The 13,902-nt window shown below is 42.8% G+C and overlaps 1 protein-coding gene across 3 annotated transcripts; it reads right to left on the reverse strand.

The window, feature by feature from the left end:
* Positions 1-28: 28 nt before the first annotated feature.
* LOC139628279 (para-nitrobenzyl esterase) lies at positions 29-13,397 on the reverse strand. 3 transcript variants are annotated; one of them, XM_071489838.1, is made up of 10 exons: positions 13,295-13,397; positions 11,926-12,196; positions 11,238-11,658; positions 9,472-9,579; positions 7,901-8,097; positions 6,521-6,720; positions 6,378-6,436; positions 5,167-5,334; positions 2,571-2,798; positions 29-2,436 (listed from the first exon to the last, which is right to left on the reverse strand). In XM_071489838.1, the coding sequence occupies exons 2-10, from the start codon at positions 12,187-12,189 to the stop codon at positions 2,294-2,296; spliced, it is 1,788 nt and encodes a 595-aa protein (XP_071345939.1). In that variant the 5' UTR covers positions 12,190-12,196; positions 13,295-13,397; the 3' UTR covers positions 29-2,293. The 3 variants fall into 3 exon arrangements, with proteins under 3 accessions (XP_071345939.1, XP_071345938.1, XP_071345937.1); XM_071489837.1 differs by having other exon boundaries at positions 13,349-13,392; XM_071489836.1 differs by lacking the exon at positions 13,295-13,397 and adding an exon at positions 13,167-13,287.
* Between the last annotated feature and the right edge of the window lie 505 nt (positions 13,398-13,902).

The following is a 13,902-nucleotide window of genomic DNA, read 5'->3' on the forward strand; positions in this document are numbered from 1 at the left end:
GGGTGAATTTATAATTCTGAAACTGCAGTTGTTTTTTTTTTGTTTTTTTTATTAAATACAATTAAGTAATGTTGTGTCAGTGTATGGAGCATATACAGAGTGATAAATCAACACATAAGTGTCAAGCATAATTATTTGCAAACCTTTAAAAAAAAACAATGCAAAGCTCACAAGTGGTTAAAAACAACCAGATGGCAAAATGACAGTGGTCAATTTAAGACAAAGTTGGGAGGAAATTTGTGAATTAAACCTCAGCTTCAAAAACATCTGGAATGAACTTGATTTAACTCTGATTACAATCAGATATACGCGTCATAAAATATGTTCACAGGAAAGTGCAAAGACTTAGTGGCCGAGCGTTTGAGGTTATGAGTAAGTGCAAACAGCAGGACTTCACACAAACACTGTGATTCACAGGCTCGACTTAAAACACACAAAAATTACTACATAATCGAGCTCACACATCTCACACACCTCACTTCATCTGCCTGAATTTAGAAATCAAATTCCCTTTAAGCCGCACTCGGCCCAACGAATAGCGACCAGGTTTAATGTTTATGCCGACATACAAGTTTTTTCTTGGTAAGGTTTTCCATCATCATGTCCTTTTTTTGTCAGCTGCTTTCAAGAAGTCAAGAACATTAGAAATCGGTCATTTCAGCCAGTCACTGAGATACTACGCCGCCGGAACTGGAAGCAGGCGCAGCCACATCCAGTGGACATTCAGGGCGTTTTCACGGTCACACAAACACACCTTAGAGTCAACAGTCCAATATTTACCTCATTATCTGGTTTATTAGTCAATGTCAATACAACTGCCACCTTATCTTAGTCTAGTTCAAGTTGAGCTAATTCTCCAACAGCACTAAGACCAGATCACCTGCTGGACCAATTGTACAACAACCCTGGCACCCTGGGACCCCCCAGGAACCCCAGAAGCTCCAGGTTGAGTTCCAGTCAATTGCTTGAGTTTTTGCACCTCCAAGTCTGGATCTGCATCATTAGCTACTGTGGTCTACCTTAGTTTCCCGTATAGTTTCCTGGGACCTTCTGGCCATGGTGGTCCAGCTGAAACAAGTTGGTTTTTCAGAATTTCTGGGCAGTTGAAAATCCCAGACACAATGAGATGAATATTTGACAGCTGACTCAAAACACTCCTTCATGTTTTAAAGATTCTGGACAATAATCTTCCTGAGTTTAATACAGAGTCACGTTCCACGCTTCACTCACTTGCCAACACAAAAATAACTCTCTTCCTCTTGACTGTGTGATTCACTCAGTCGCTCGGTCTACATACTTCTTTCATTGAACAGACTCCCAGTGACTTCAGCACGGTGCAGCCAGACCACCGGTCTGTTAAAAGGTAAATTCACCCAAAATACAAAATAATGGCGGCATCTAGCTGTGCAGATGGTTTTCTGTTTCTCTGATAGAAATAAAAGCTGTCTGGATTACTGACAACAGCCAGGACACAGTTCTTCTTGACCGTTACTTTTTTTTACAGACATCATTTTAAACGCTGACTCTGAACCAACTCTTTTAAGGTCCCATATTATATTTTTGATGTATTGAAGATGTTAGCTAGTTTCTAACTTTAGCCCTAAGTTACAGTCTAGCTAACTAATGTTAGCAAGTTTCACATGATTTGTGATTTTAAGACCCAAAAACCATCTCAGTGTAGTTTTACATCTCCTCTCTCAGGCTCCTCTCTGGAGCTCTAGTAACAACAGGTCAGTCAGCCAATCAGAGGAGAGGCTCTGAGCCTCTCTTCTGATTGGTTTTTGAGTGATTGAATAAAAATATAGCAGATTTCAGAGAAACCAATTCCTGCAAGGTTGGATGGTGGGTCCAGGTGGGCGGGGCTTGGGGCATGGTTGAGGGCAGTGACTGCTTTGTTGTGACATCACAAAGTTCCAGAAGTCCTGACGGCTGGTTTTAAGGCTCAGTGTCTGAATACAGGCTGTGTGCATTTCTCTGTGGACTGAGGCTTTGATACTTTCACAGTATTAATATAGAACCTAGACCTGCTTTATAATCACAAACACATGGACATCTACCTTTACAATATGGGACCTTTAAGTCAAAGGATTTATTTAAACACAATATGGCTGTTTTTACTTCAATGGAATTAAGCTCCTCAAATGTAACCCCGAGCCAACAACTTTTTAAGAGTGGCTGCTGCAGGATTTGAGCTGGATGACACAGGGACTGGTCTACATGAGATCACCTGAGCGTGACAAAGCAGAGACTTCGGTAAAGTCCGATCATTGCTGCTTTCAGCTCCTGCCCGTGGTCAGTTCATCCAGGCATAGGCGAACAGGCCGTTCTTCTTCCACAGCTCACACTGAGCAACAGAGTAGTTCTGGGACACCGACAGCTTGCTAGACAGGAGAGCAATGGCTTCTGGGTACTCAGGCCACTCGCTCCCCATCTTAGCTGTGCACAGAGAGGAGGAGCACAGTGTGACTTTAAGGGGAAATCAACCCCAAATACATGGCAGTAGGCGACAGAGTGAGAGCAAGAGTGAAGCAAATTTTTGGTGGGGCAAATGAAGACGTGGTAACCTTTACCTGTTTTGGCGAAGCTGACTAGGTGACGTGTGATGAGGTCCTGGAAGCACTTGTCCTCTTCAGAGAGGGGCTTCCCCAGGGCGGACTCCAGCCCTCCGAAGAAAGCCACTGTGTCCAGGCAGTGGAAGGAGAAGCGGCTGGGGAACGGCAGCAGGTCTCCAGTCGTGTTGACTGGTCCGGACGGGGTGTGCGTCACCACGTAGCGATACACAGGGCTGTTGAGTGCAGCTGCAGACACGGAGAGGTTATTCAGATTTAGTCAGTTTGAAGCCATTTAGTTTTAGTTTGTATTAGTTTCAGTGTCGGTTTCATGCTTTTTTTGTGACAAGGGGGATTTGTAAAGGCTGAGATTCAAAAGGGTCAGAAAAAGTATTAAAAATGTAACAAATCATCAAACCATTTAAAAAATGAAGACAGATGAACAACCATCCACAGTAAAGGAAGTGTGATTAAAAATAAAAAAATAAAAATTCAACTGGACGAAACAACAACTTGACATCATTAGTACAGTGAATGTACTAATGTACTAATGATACGTACACTGACAGCCGATGGTACGCCTCTATCTGGCACAGCTAAAAAACTGGAAGAATTCACATCAACCCAAAATACTCGGCTTATGTATGAAATAAACTGACAATTTAGTTACTTTCATTAACACACAATAGTTTCAATTAGTTTAAGTTTTCTTGTTTTTATTTTTATTTCAGTGATCCAAAAATTTTTTTACACCTAGTTTTCGTTATTTCGTAAGTTTTAGTTGATGATAACAACTGTGGTTCCCAGTATGTACGAATGAGTACTAATGTTAGCTCGTTTCTACCTTTAGCCTTACTTTACAGTTTAGCTAACTCTTGTTAGCTAGCTGATAGCGAGCCCTTTCATTTGCAGTGTTAGCTTGCATTTCATTTCCAGTAAAAAATGTCATATATGATCTAATGTTAGCAAACCCTGGTGCTCAGTCCTGAGCAGCGAGACACTGGAGGATCAGCTGCTGTAGAGATAAGTTTTCACACTGACATCACTGAGGCACATGCTTGACCCCCCCGATCGTCAGTGTATAGTTTGCACTGTGTTTCTGATCTTATGAAAAGACTCAAACCAACACTGTATTCATGTGTTTCTCAATACTCTTGAATTCCCTACTGGCTCGCACAACATCATCTTTGAAAAACTGCTCACCACTTTCTTTAAAAATATAAATCTTGTGATGCAGTTTTTTTTTTTTCAATCAAACAAACAGGAGGAAATAGTGTGTTTGTTGGGGACTATTTCCAGAGGGACATGAAGGAACCTGTCATCTAGCACAACACTGATGTGTTTTTAATAGTTTCTGGACAACAATGAAGCTTGGTGGCTCAGAGGAAGAAGATCCATCAGGCTTTGATACGTACACAGTACTTGTCAGTCGGAGACATTATTGGTTTTTATGTGGAATCTGATGACGAGAAGTAAAATACAAAATGTTACCAGCCTTTTAATATTACTTTGCTTAATTTGGTCTTTCAAATCATCTACTGTCACACAAAGTGACGCACAATGTGCACCTGACCAAAGCAAAGGGTGTGAATAAGGCTGAGCGAAGTCTACAACACAATAAAGTGAAGGGGTGTGAATCCTGTCTGAAGCCTCTGTTCAAATAAAGCCATTTTCATTGCACACTTAATTGTTCAATTTTGTCTTTGTTAATGATTTTCAGGAGCTCTGTGTTGGATCAGACAGTGTTAAATACTTCATACTAAACCTGGAAAAGCATACACAGAGCAGCAGCTGTTTCATTCTTCAGGAAACAAAGAATATTTAGATTTTGTGCTGGGAAAAAAAAAAAGATGATGATCGAAATCCCTTATTCATCATCATCCAGATTGGTTGTTATTCAGCAACATAAAAACAGGCTGTGCAACATAAAAAAAACCCCAATGAACCATGCAGAATAATCACCCAGGATGCATTGCAGTTGCCTCTCACAACAGCTGAATGTCAGTTAACTCAGAGCTTCACCACTGAGTGAGTTTAACAGCCCCACGGGCACAAAACCGACATGAAGCAGATTTTCTGCTGCAGAGAAACACTGACGAGCTGCAGCGGCTAAAACACAGAGAATGGGGGCCTAGATTTGTTCTTCAGAATAAAACGACTTGTAACGTACACTAATGCTCTGATATGTTGATGTACTGCAGGAACCAGAGCTGATGAAAGATGCTCTGAACAGTTGTTGAACACAAACTGAGTTTGAGGATTTTAAAATCAAAGAATGATTGTACCTCAATACAAAAAGCCCTTTAATAAAAGATATTAACATTAGCATTGTATAACGTAACTCTTTACAAAAGCTTTTTAGCCTCTTTTAGCTCTTTGTTTTGGCTTTGCATCAAATTTACTGGTGAAACTTTACTTCACTTTGGTGAATCATCATGTTGCTCTGTAACTGCTGGATGTGTAGATATTATCACGACTGGTGATTTATCCTGTGAGCGTGTCTGTCAGTTGGTGCAGGGTTAAAACGACGCCCTTTACTTTGTTACTGGGCGAGCAGTGAAGTTCACCTACCTGGATCTTTATCAGGTCAAAACCAGACATACAAGCATGAGTTTACCTGCGGCCCTCCAGGCCAGGTCGTTGTTGGGACAGGTGACCCTGATGTCAGACACCATGGTGGTGTAGGCCCTCTCCGGACAGCGGTCTGTGGTGGGGCAGTGGGCCGAGCTCGTGTACAGATTCAACGCCATTTCAGTTAGATTCTCACTGAAGGAGTTGAGTTTATCTGCAGGGGAGCAGAGAGGTGATCAGACCCAGGACTGAAGTCTGCGGACTGGAGATCTGGGACCGACTTCAGGTTCACTTGGGATTTTCTGCAGAAGGCTACGGACACTTTTTGTGTAAGTGGGTTACACAGTGTTAAAGTACTGATCTGTGTCCAGTTTTGACCTTAGCTCAAATATCTAACTTACTTGGATTCTGCGGTGATTAAAAAGCTACGGCAGTAGTTTAAAAAAAGAAAAAAGAAAAGAAAAAATCGACTTTGTATTGTAATTTAAAATGTTTAACTTGCAAACTGTAGACTGTCATTATGTGTAATAACTAATTAAGGGCTCATACAAAACACTTTTCATTTAATTGATTCAAACATTTATTCTGATCTTTCACTAAACTGTAGCTGCACTGAAAGTTTTATTCCCACGTTTCATCTGTTTTAGCTTATTTGTATCTTCAATTTTATTTTCTTAACTTTCAAACCCGTTTGAAGTCTTTTCACATTTGCATGTTGTTAACTTTATACTTTGTCTTGAAGCCTTTGTGTCTCATGAAAAACACTGAAATAACCGTGGGGCCTGGCCTTGTAGTGAAGATGTTGATCGAGTTTCTGTCATTAGCAGAAAAAACCTCAGCATCAAACAGCATCAGAAAAGACACAGGAACATTTTTAAAAGCTTCCTGCTGAGCACAGAGTCACTGTAGATGAACAGAGCAGTCTTCACTGTAATTACAGCTAAAACCATCACATGACACCGTGCTGCTGCTACGAGCAATGTAGCATGTGATGCTACACTGCATGTTTAACTGTGTAGCTTGTGCTCATCCTGAGTCCTGCATGTGTTTGTATTAGTTTATGTGTAGTTGTTATTATTGTAACTGAAGTTCTTCTTCTTCTATTTTTCAGTTATTAAACACCTCCAGATGCGTTACTGCCCCCCCCCCCTCCCCACAGGACTGAATCAGTGTCAGTATCAATCTCAAACACAAGACGCTAAATGATAAGTGCACTGTGAATCTCTGGTCTACAATCATCACCACAGCAGCCGTTACCTGCCACGAACCACCGGTAGTCCCCCCAGGTCCACATGGAGATGTTTCCAGCTGGAGGACTGCAGAGGAGACACACAGGACTGAGAACAGTCTGATCAGGGTACGATCTGAAAGAGATGAGGCTGAGCTGGGTGAGCTCTCACCTGAAGTCGGCCTCCTGCTCCGTCGTCCCGACGACGAAGGGGACGTCACTGTGGTTCCCCTTCTTCTCCCACACGTCAAACGGCGGAGCCTCCAGGACGAACCCGTCCACCACTGCCACAGGGCCAACGAAGTGTCCTTTAGTGGGGAGGTCTGTCATCTCATCGGCTGCCCAGGAGGGGTACTCCTTCCACGGAACAGCCTGGGGGGCCGGTTTGTGCAGTTTGACTTTACATAAGCCCGTTTAAAACTCATTTTGTCCTTGTTCTGCAGTAAAATGTCTCCTGTGCTGATAAATTATTAAATCTAACATTATTACATTATTAATCCCGAGTCATCGATGCTTCAGCAGCTTTTTAACTGTTGCAGCTGCTACAGAAGAAATAAAGGTCTGACACACAAATCTTTTCAGCTGTTGGATATTTTCTTCTCTTTTTGTGTGAAATACTGAATCATTTTACTTCTTTTGGCCCCAAACCACCTGTGAGGCTCAGGTGGGAAAATCACACTCCGGTCGATCTGCAAACTACACACCTGACATGTGACCAGAGGCCCCGACCAGGTGCTGCCGTTTTATACTGGATCACAAGCTTAAAGTGTTTGGAACTATTGATTTAAAAGGTCTCATATTTTACAGTTTTAAAAATACACTGAGATTTTGTTTCCTAAAAACACCAATATATCTTCTAATTGATATCAGCACTTCAAATAAAACAAGTGTAAAATATGGGACCTTTTTCATCAAGAATTAATAATAAATGTTTACAGAAATATTTCACAGAACAAATGAAGAAAAAACTTGCACTAAAATAAATAAATAATAATAAATAAAAAATAAAAGAGAGAAAATGAAAATATAAAATAAGCCTGAGTGGCAGCTAGATAACTTTATTGTGACATTTTAAACAGAAATACACAGTGTGACGAATGCTGCACTTATAAAAGTTCAGTCTTCTTACGTTTTACCACCTGGATTCATATATTGTTTCATTTCATAACGTGTATTATTCATTCTTCCTCTCTGAATCACTGGCAGACATTAATCTTAATGGGGTTTCAGAGTTAAGGTATGAATCACCTGTGTTTAATCAAGTCTGCCGAAGTTTCACAGTAAAAATAAAAAAGTATAAAATAAAAAATTTTTCCACTATGTTCAGAGTCAAATTTCTTCATTAACTTTCACAGTAAAATTAGAAACATTCAGATGCTGTAATAGCTGGATGTGACATTATCATCCATCAGAATGAAAGAGCAATTTTAAAATCATGACATGAGCTTTTATGAAATCTCCAAATATTAAAGGGAATTTTTATGTTATCATAATTTTCTCTGCTTTGACAGGGATGAGCCCTTTGTTCAGACTTTGCAGTGAAACTTCCTACCTGCAGCACCTGTCGGACAGAGAGCCGCCTGAGGCAGGTCAGGTCTCTGCAGCCCGTCTTCTTCAGGAACACCAGGTTGTCGGACTCGGCCTGTGCCAGCGTTGCGTTGTAGACGTACGAGCCGCTCATGTCCACCGCCGCGTGGAAGAGACCCTTTGCCAGCGGGGACATCATCAGGGTCCACACGGAGGTCCCGCCTGCACCGCAGGATAACAGCGTTAAAGGGTGTGTCCTTAAAGGTCAACATGTGACTCTGTAAAATGTAGTAAATTCTATTCAGGCTGCAACTAACAAATATTTTCATTAGTGATTAATTAGCAGATTATTTTCTTGATAAATTTTTTGGTTGGTCCATGAAACATAAAAAACTCATCATGAATTTACAACAATTGAAACCAAAAGACCAAGAAAAGCAGCAAACTTGGTACCATCAAATGTTTCACATTTTTGATTGAAAAACGACTTAAACGATTGATTGATTATCAATACTTGCCCATAAATCTAATGTCCAACAATTTATCAGTTAATTGGCTAATTGTTGTAGCTCTAAATTCTATTTAAAATTAGAGTACTACTGCCTCTGTCTGAGTGATACTGGATATTTAAGGCTCATACTGACACCAGTGTTTAATGTTTTAAAGGTCCCATCCAGTCTAAAGGTAGATGTCCATGTGTTTGTGATTATAAAGCAGGTCTAGGTTCTATATTAATGCTGTGAAAGTATCAAAGCCTCCGTCCACAGAGAAATGCACACAGCCTGTATTCAGACACTGAGCCTTAAAACCAGCCATCAGGACTTCTGGAACTTTGTGATGTCACAATCAAGCAGTCACCGCCCTCAGCCACACCTAGGATTTGGTTTCTCTGAGTGTTTAATTGAAATCTGCATTATTTCAGATCCTCTCTTCTGATTGGCTGACTGACCTGTTGTTACTAGAGCTCCAGAGAGAAGCCTGAGATGTAAAACTACACTGAGATGGTTTCTGGTTCTTAAAACCACAAATATATCTTCTGATGGAGATCAACCCTTCAGATAAAACACAGGAGTAAAATATGGACCCGGTAGCCAAGTGAGCGCAAAACGCTCTTAGCAGGCAGTCGCTGGTTCGACTCCCGACCGGCCCAACTCTTTCCTGCATGTCAATCCCCTCTCTCTACCCCCTTTCCTGTCAGTCTCCACTGTCCTGTCAAATAATAAAGGCACAAAAAGCCCCCCCCCCCAAAAAAAATCTATAATCTTCTGTAGTTTTATGCATCAGCTGATTGAACTCCAACATGATTACATGTATTTCTTTTAAAATATTCTCTTAAATTTATTTATGCTCTCTCTTCTGTAAATGTGTGTCATTCATTTGTGCTAATTACCTGCCTCTTAAATAAACTTGTGTTGTCCGTTAGTTTTTCCTCTAAGTCTGACGAGAGGCTCAGCTCGCTTAACAAACCAGGTGAACAGGTGAGGGAATCCTGCTCTGCTCTGAGTTTTTACAGTTTCTCGTTCCCTCCGCAGTGTAGACGGAGACTTTGAAAAGTTTGCGCATCAACTTCGGGCAACTTTTCTTTTGTTTTCATACCTGAGCTCTGTCCAAAGATGGTGACTTTCCCAGGATCTCCTCCGAACGAGTGGATGTTCCCCTTGACCCACGTCAGAGCTGCGATCTGGTCCAGGAAGCCATAGTTCCCTACAGAGGAGGAAGGAAGGAAGGAAGGGTGGGGGGGGGGGGGGGGGGGGGGGGGGGATCAATTAGCAACGAGAACCTGCTTTGATGTGGCCTTGTTTCCAGCGTCCCATTTTCTAAGTCAGAAACAAGAAAGCGGCTCGCTGTAGCATCGTGGCAGCTTGAACTAAATTTAACTCTTCTCAAGCTGAGGGAGCCGAGGAAATGGGGCATGGAATTAGGAGGAATCAAAATTAGAAACGTGAGAGTGGGAGAAGCGGCTCTTGGAAGATGAAGAGGGACTCGTGCGCCCTGCCATCACGCCATTATGTCATGTGAAGCTCTCTCATTTAATGGGTCACTTCACATCAAGGTCACAGTGGAGTTTTTTTTTTTTTTTTTTTTTTACATAACAGAAATTACCCAGCTTGACTCGCAACGCGCCAACTTGTGTCCCACAGCGAGCAGGAACGCAAAACATTCAGCTCCGTTTGTCCTGATGACATTAACGTTCATCAAGTATTCACATCCTACTGGAAAAGGTGGCAGACTGTTCAGCTTCCAAACTGACTGGCAGCACAATGCAAACACCATCAATATTTCAAGGCTCTGCTGATAAGAGAGTACACACCCATTATCACTACAGTGATCTCATTTAGGCCAGACAAGCTTCCTGCAGCTGCACCACAACTATCACCACTTCTCCAACTCCTTCATCCTAATTTGTGTTTTTAAGCTGTTTATTCAAACTCTACTGCATTTTATTGCACTTTGTTTCAGTTAATTTAGTAAAATCACTGCCAAACCTGAGAATGAGCTTCACGCTGTAGCCCCAGTTCCAGAACGCACTATATACTCACTGTGACACTTTTTTTCTGCATTCTGACTTGTTGGTCAGTGCAGACGCTCCACGCTCAAACTTTTCATGTTGCACCACCAGCAGGTCAGAGTTTTCACTTCTGCATTCAAATATCTCAAAAGATACGGTGGCCCAGAGGGCTCAACACACTGCAACTCAAGAAAACAGCAGTGAACCAGGCTGGGATGCACTTGTTCAATGAATTGTGACTTTTTTTTTTTTTTTTTTTTTTCCAAAATCAGCAACTTTACATATATATTCAGTTTTCTTATCGTTTTCAATTTTTTACCAGAAGCATTGAACAACAAGCGCACATGGACGTGTCATGTGACACATGTGCCGTAACAATGGACAACACTTCTGTTGTGTTGTGAGTATTTGCAGAGCAAGTTTGTCTGTTTGCATGTGATTTCTTCAGTTGCAGCGAGTTGAGCTCTTTTCATTAGGTTTTAATTCTCTGGTTTCTGACCAATTAAATGCCAAACTACTGACATGCCTTCCAGACTCAGCTGTACTTTGCAGTTAGTGCTAATTAGCAAATGCTAAATACAGCTTTGCATGTTCCACACAGACTCTTACCACGCCTTCTGCAAACTACCATCAGAGGTGCAAAGTTAATAAGAGTCAACATGTAACTGAGCACAGCTTATTTGCATAATGTGCAGCTGTTGTTGTTGCAGGTTGATTCCTGTTCGTCCTCCATCAGCTTCACTCTGCTGTACTATTCAGATTTTCTGGTCTCAGTCTACTGTCACGGACGATGCTTCCAGGGAGCCGTAAACCAAACTGCAGGGTTGTATCGTCTCTGTTGTGTGTCACTGACCTGAGGTGTTTTTTGGAGAACCTTCTCTCAGCATCTCCAGTGCCAGGAACCCGAAGGCGTTGAGTCTGTAATTGAAACTGACATAAACCACTCCCGTGTCTGCGGCGAGCTTCTCTGTGGGCGAGTAGCCCGGCTCCCCTCCACTGAGCATGTGCAGGTACCCTCCGTGGATCCAGACCATGACGGGCAGCTTGGCGTCGGGCCGCAGCGTGGGCGTCCACACGTTGACGAAGAGGCAGTCCTCCTGGCCCATCACCTTCCCGTCGCTCGACAGCGGACGCACCTGAGGGCACATGCTGCGGAAGCGGCCCGCGTCGGTCACCCCGCTCCTGCACACCGGTTCAGCCGGGGGAGCCCAACGCAGGTTACCCACGGGCGGAGCGGCGTAGGGCATGCCCTTAAACGAGTAGGCTCCATTTTTCTGGAAAATACAGATCAAAAAAAAAAAAAAGAGAAGATTTTAGAGCGTGAGGAAGGATTGGTGCTGGACATCATGAATCTGCAACCTTTCAAAGGAGAGCTGAGACAGGATACAGGTGTGAACCAAGCCAAAAGCTCAATCTCCCCAATGTCCCACCAACATATCAGAGGTTGTGTTGCATTGTGGGTAATGTAGCCACCAGGTTTTGACAATGAAGAAGAATGAATCCAATGTGGGATGGGAAAGTGTCAAAGAGTCTAAACTCACGTGTCTTCCTCTGTATTCTCCACAGACCGTCGACACATGGGCGACGCCTGGCGGCAGCGTCTGGGCCACGTAGCCCAGGTAGGTGGCGAGAGCGAGCAGAGCGAGCACGCCGATGCAGATGAGGAAGATGCAGCGTCTGGAGAGCACCAGGAAGGGGCTGATGTAGTGTCTGTGACGGACGTACTGAACCTCCTCCTCGTCCTCCTCCTGGACCAGGTAGCGGTACTCGGTCCTCTCTGGGACCTCGAATGCGTCCTCATTCATCTTCGCTCTGGAACAAAAAAATAAATAAAATATAAAAAACAGAAGAGAGCGGAGCAGAGGCGTTCACATCCGATCAGATTTACTCTGCCTGAGAGGTGCACAGTGAAGCTCTACATACAAGCAGCACGTATGTATGTTGACATTTGGATTACAGCCGGTCTTTGGCTGCAGGGGGAGGAAGGAACAGCGACTGCAGATACTTTAACTACTCATTCACTTTAAGTTGTTGTCTCTGATTGGCTGCCTGTTGTCTGAGTGATCCAATAAAAATATAGCAGATTTCAGGTAAACACTCCAAATGGATGGTGGGTCCAGGTGGGCATGGCTGAGGGTGCTGACTGCTTTGTTGTGACATCACAAAGTTGCAGAAGTCCTGACGGCTGGTTTTAAGGCTCAGTTTCTGAATACAGGCTGTGTGCATTTCTCTGTGGACTGAGGCTTTGATACTTTCACAGTATTAATATAGAACCTAGACCTGCTTTAGAATCACACACACATGGACATCCACCTTTATATAATATGAGACCTTTAAGTACATTTTGATGTTATTCTGTGTAACTTTACCTTCTACATTTCCCTAATTAAAGGATCTGAATATTTCCTGCAGTGTGATCATTGTGTTTGTGTAAATGTGTTTCATTCATTATTCCGTGTTTTCCATTACACTGACATGTTATGTTACAGTATATATGTACTTTAGATTGTGTCTTCATGACAGCACGTGACCGCGGCTCCTGCTCAGGAACACGCAAACAACCACAGAGGAAGCGGGAAAACACGTGAGGAACAATACGCGGACGTGACAGGAGAACAATCACAGCAGAGGTTCAGTGTTCAGCACAGAAAAGAACAATGATAACAATGATAACAACATATCAAGTCTCAGAGCCAGACCCGCACTCAGCCTCTGGGTCAGATCGACAAGAACAGAAAGCAGCAGCTGAACTGTCACAGCTGTTCTTCTCCGGCTGAACCACCTCCATGTTTTCCGCTCAGTCTCTTCCCTTTTTCTCCACTTAAACTCCCTCTGACCCACGGACACGGCCCACACTGCGACTCTCCCGACCCCTGCACCACACATGACAAACGCACTCTCTCTACTCACCATGTCCCACAGACACTCAACACATGAAGACAAACTCCTGCCAGGGAAGTTTACTTCGGTTTGGCCTTGGGCGGAGCGCGCATGTCCCTTCTGTCTGTTATTTGACTTTTAAAGGGACAGTGCGCTGTGCACGGACAAACAAGGACACACGCAAACTTCCTGGCCTGAAACTAAGCTGCACAGGGGGGCAGGGCTGAGACATGGAGGACCCAGGGGCCGAGGGTGATGTATGTTGCACAGCTTGTTGTTAAGCCCCTGAGGCAAAGCTGTGATTTGTGACATTGAGATACATAAATAAAATTTGACTGGAAAACGTTCACTTTGGCTTCAGGGAATAACGATGGACATTTTTCACAATTTTTCTGGCATATACTCTGAAAAAAAAAAAAAAAGAAATCAATCAATTGTTCAAGAAAATAGTTGTCAGAGGTATTGATTATGGAAATAATTATTGATGCAGCCACACAGTTCTATGGAATAACACTACAGTTCCCAAGGGAATGGAATCAACAGGAGAAACAATTTAAAAGAAAAGAAGCAACAAGTATGAACTAAAACAGGTCAGGTGTTGAAACTAGATTTTGACCCAGAGACCAAGACCACATGAT

Source organism: Trachinotus anak, unplaced genomic scaffold (assembly GCF_046630095.1).
Source record: "Trachinotus anak isolate AG129_WGS33_773 ecotype Australia unplaced genomic scaffold, CSIRO_AGI_Tana_v1 ptg000011l, whole genome shotgun sequence".
NCBI lineage: Eukaryota > Metazoa > Chordata > Actinopteri > Carangiformes > Carangidae > Trachinotus > Trachinotus anak.

What these genes read in the sequence shown, in the direction of transcription:
- LOC139628279 (XM_071489836.1), bottom strand. Translation starts at nt 13,270, where the DNA reads ATGTGTGGTGCAGGGGTCGGGAGAGTCGCAGTGTGGGCCGTGTCCGTG. An exon ending in ACTGAGCGGAAAACATGGAG is followed by an intron (nt 12,197 to 13,166) that starts GTGGTTCAGCCG and finishes TTTTTGTTCCAG; the next exon opens with AGCGAAGATGAATGAGGACG. An exon ending in GAGCAGGAGGCCGACTTCAG is followed by an intron (nt 6,437 to 6,520) that starts GTGAGAGCTCAC and finishes TCTCCTCTGCAG; the next exon opens with TCCTCCAGCTGGAAACATCT.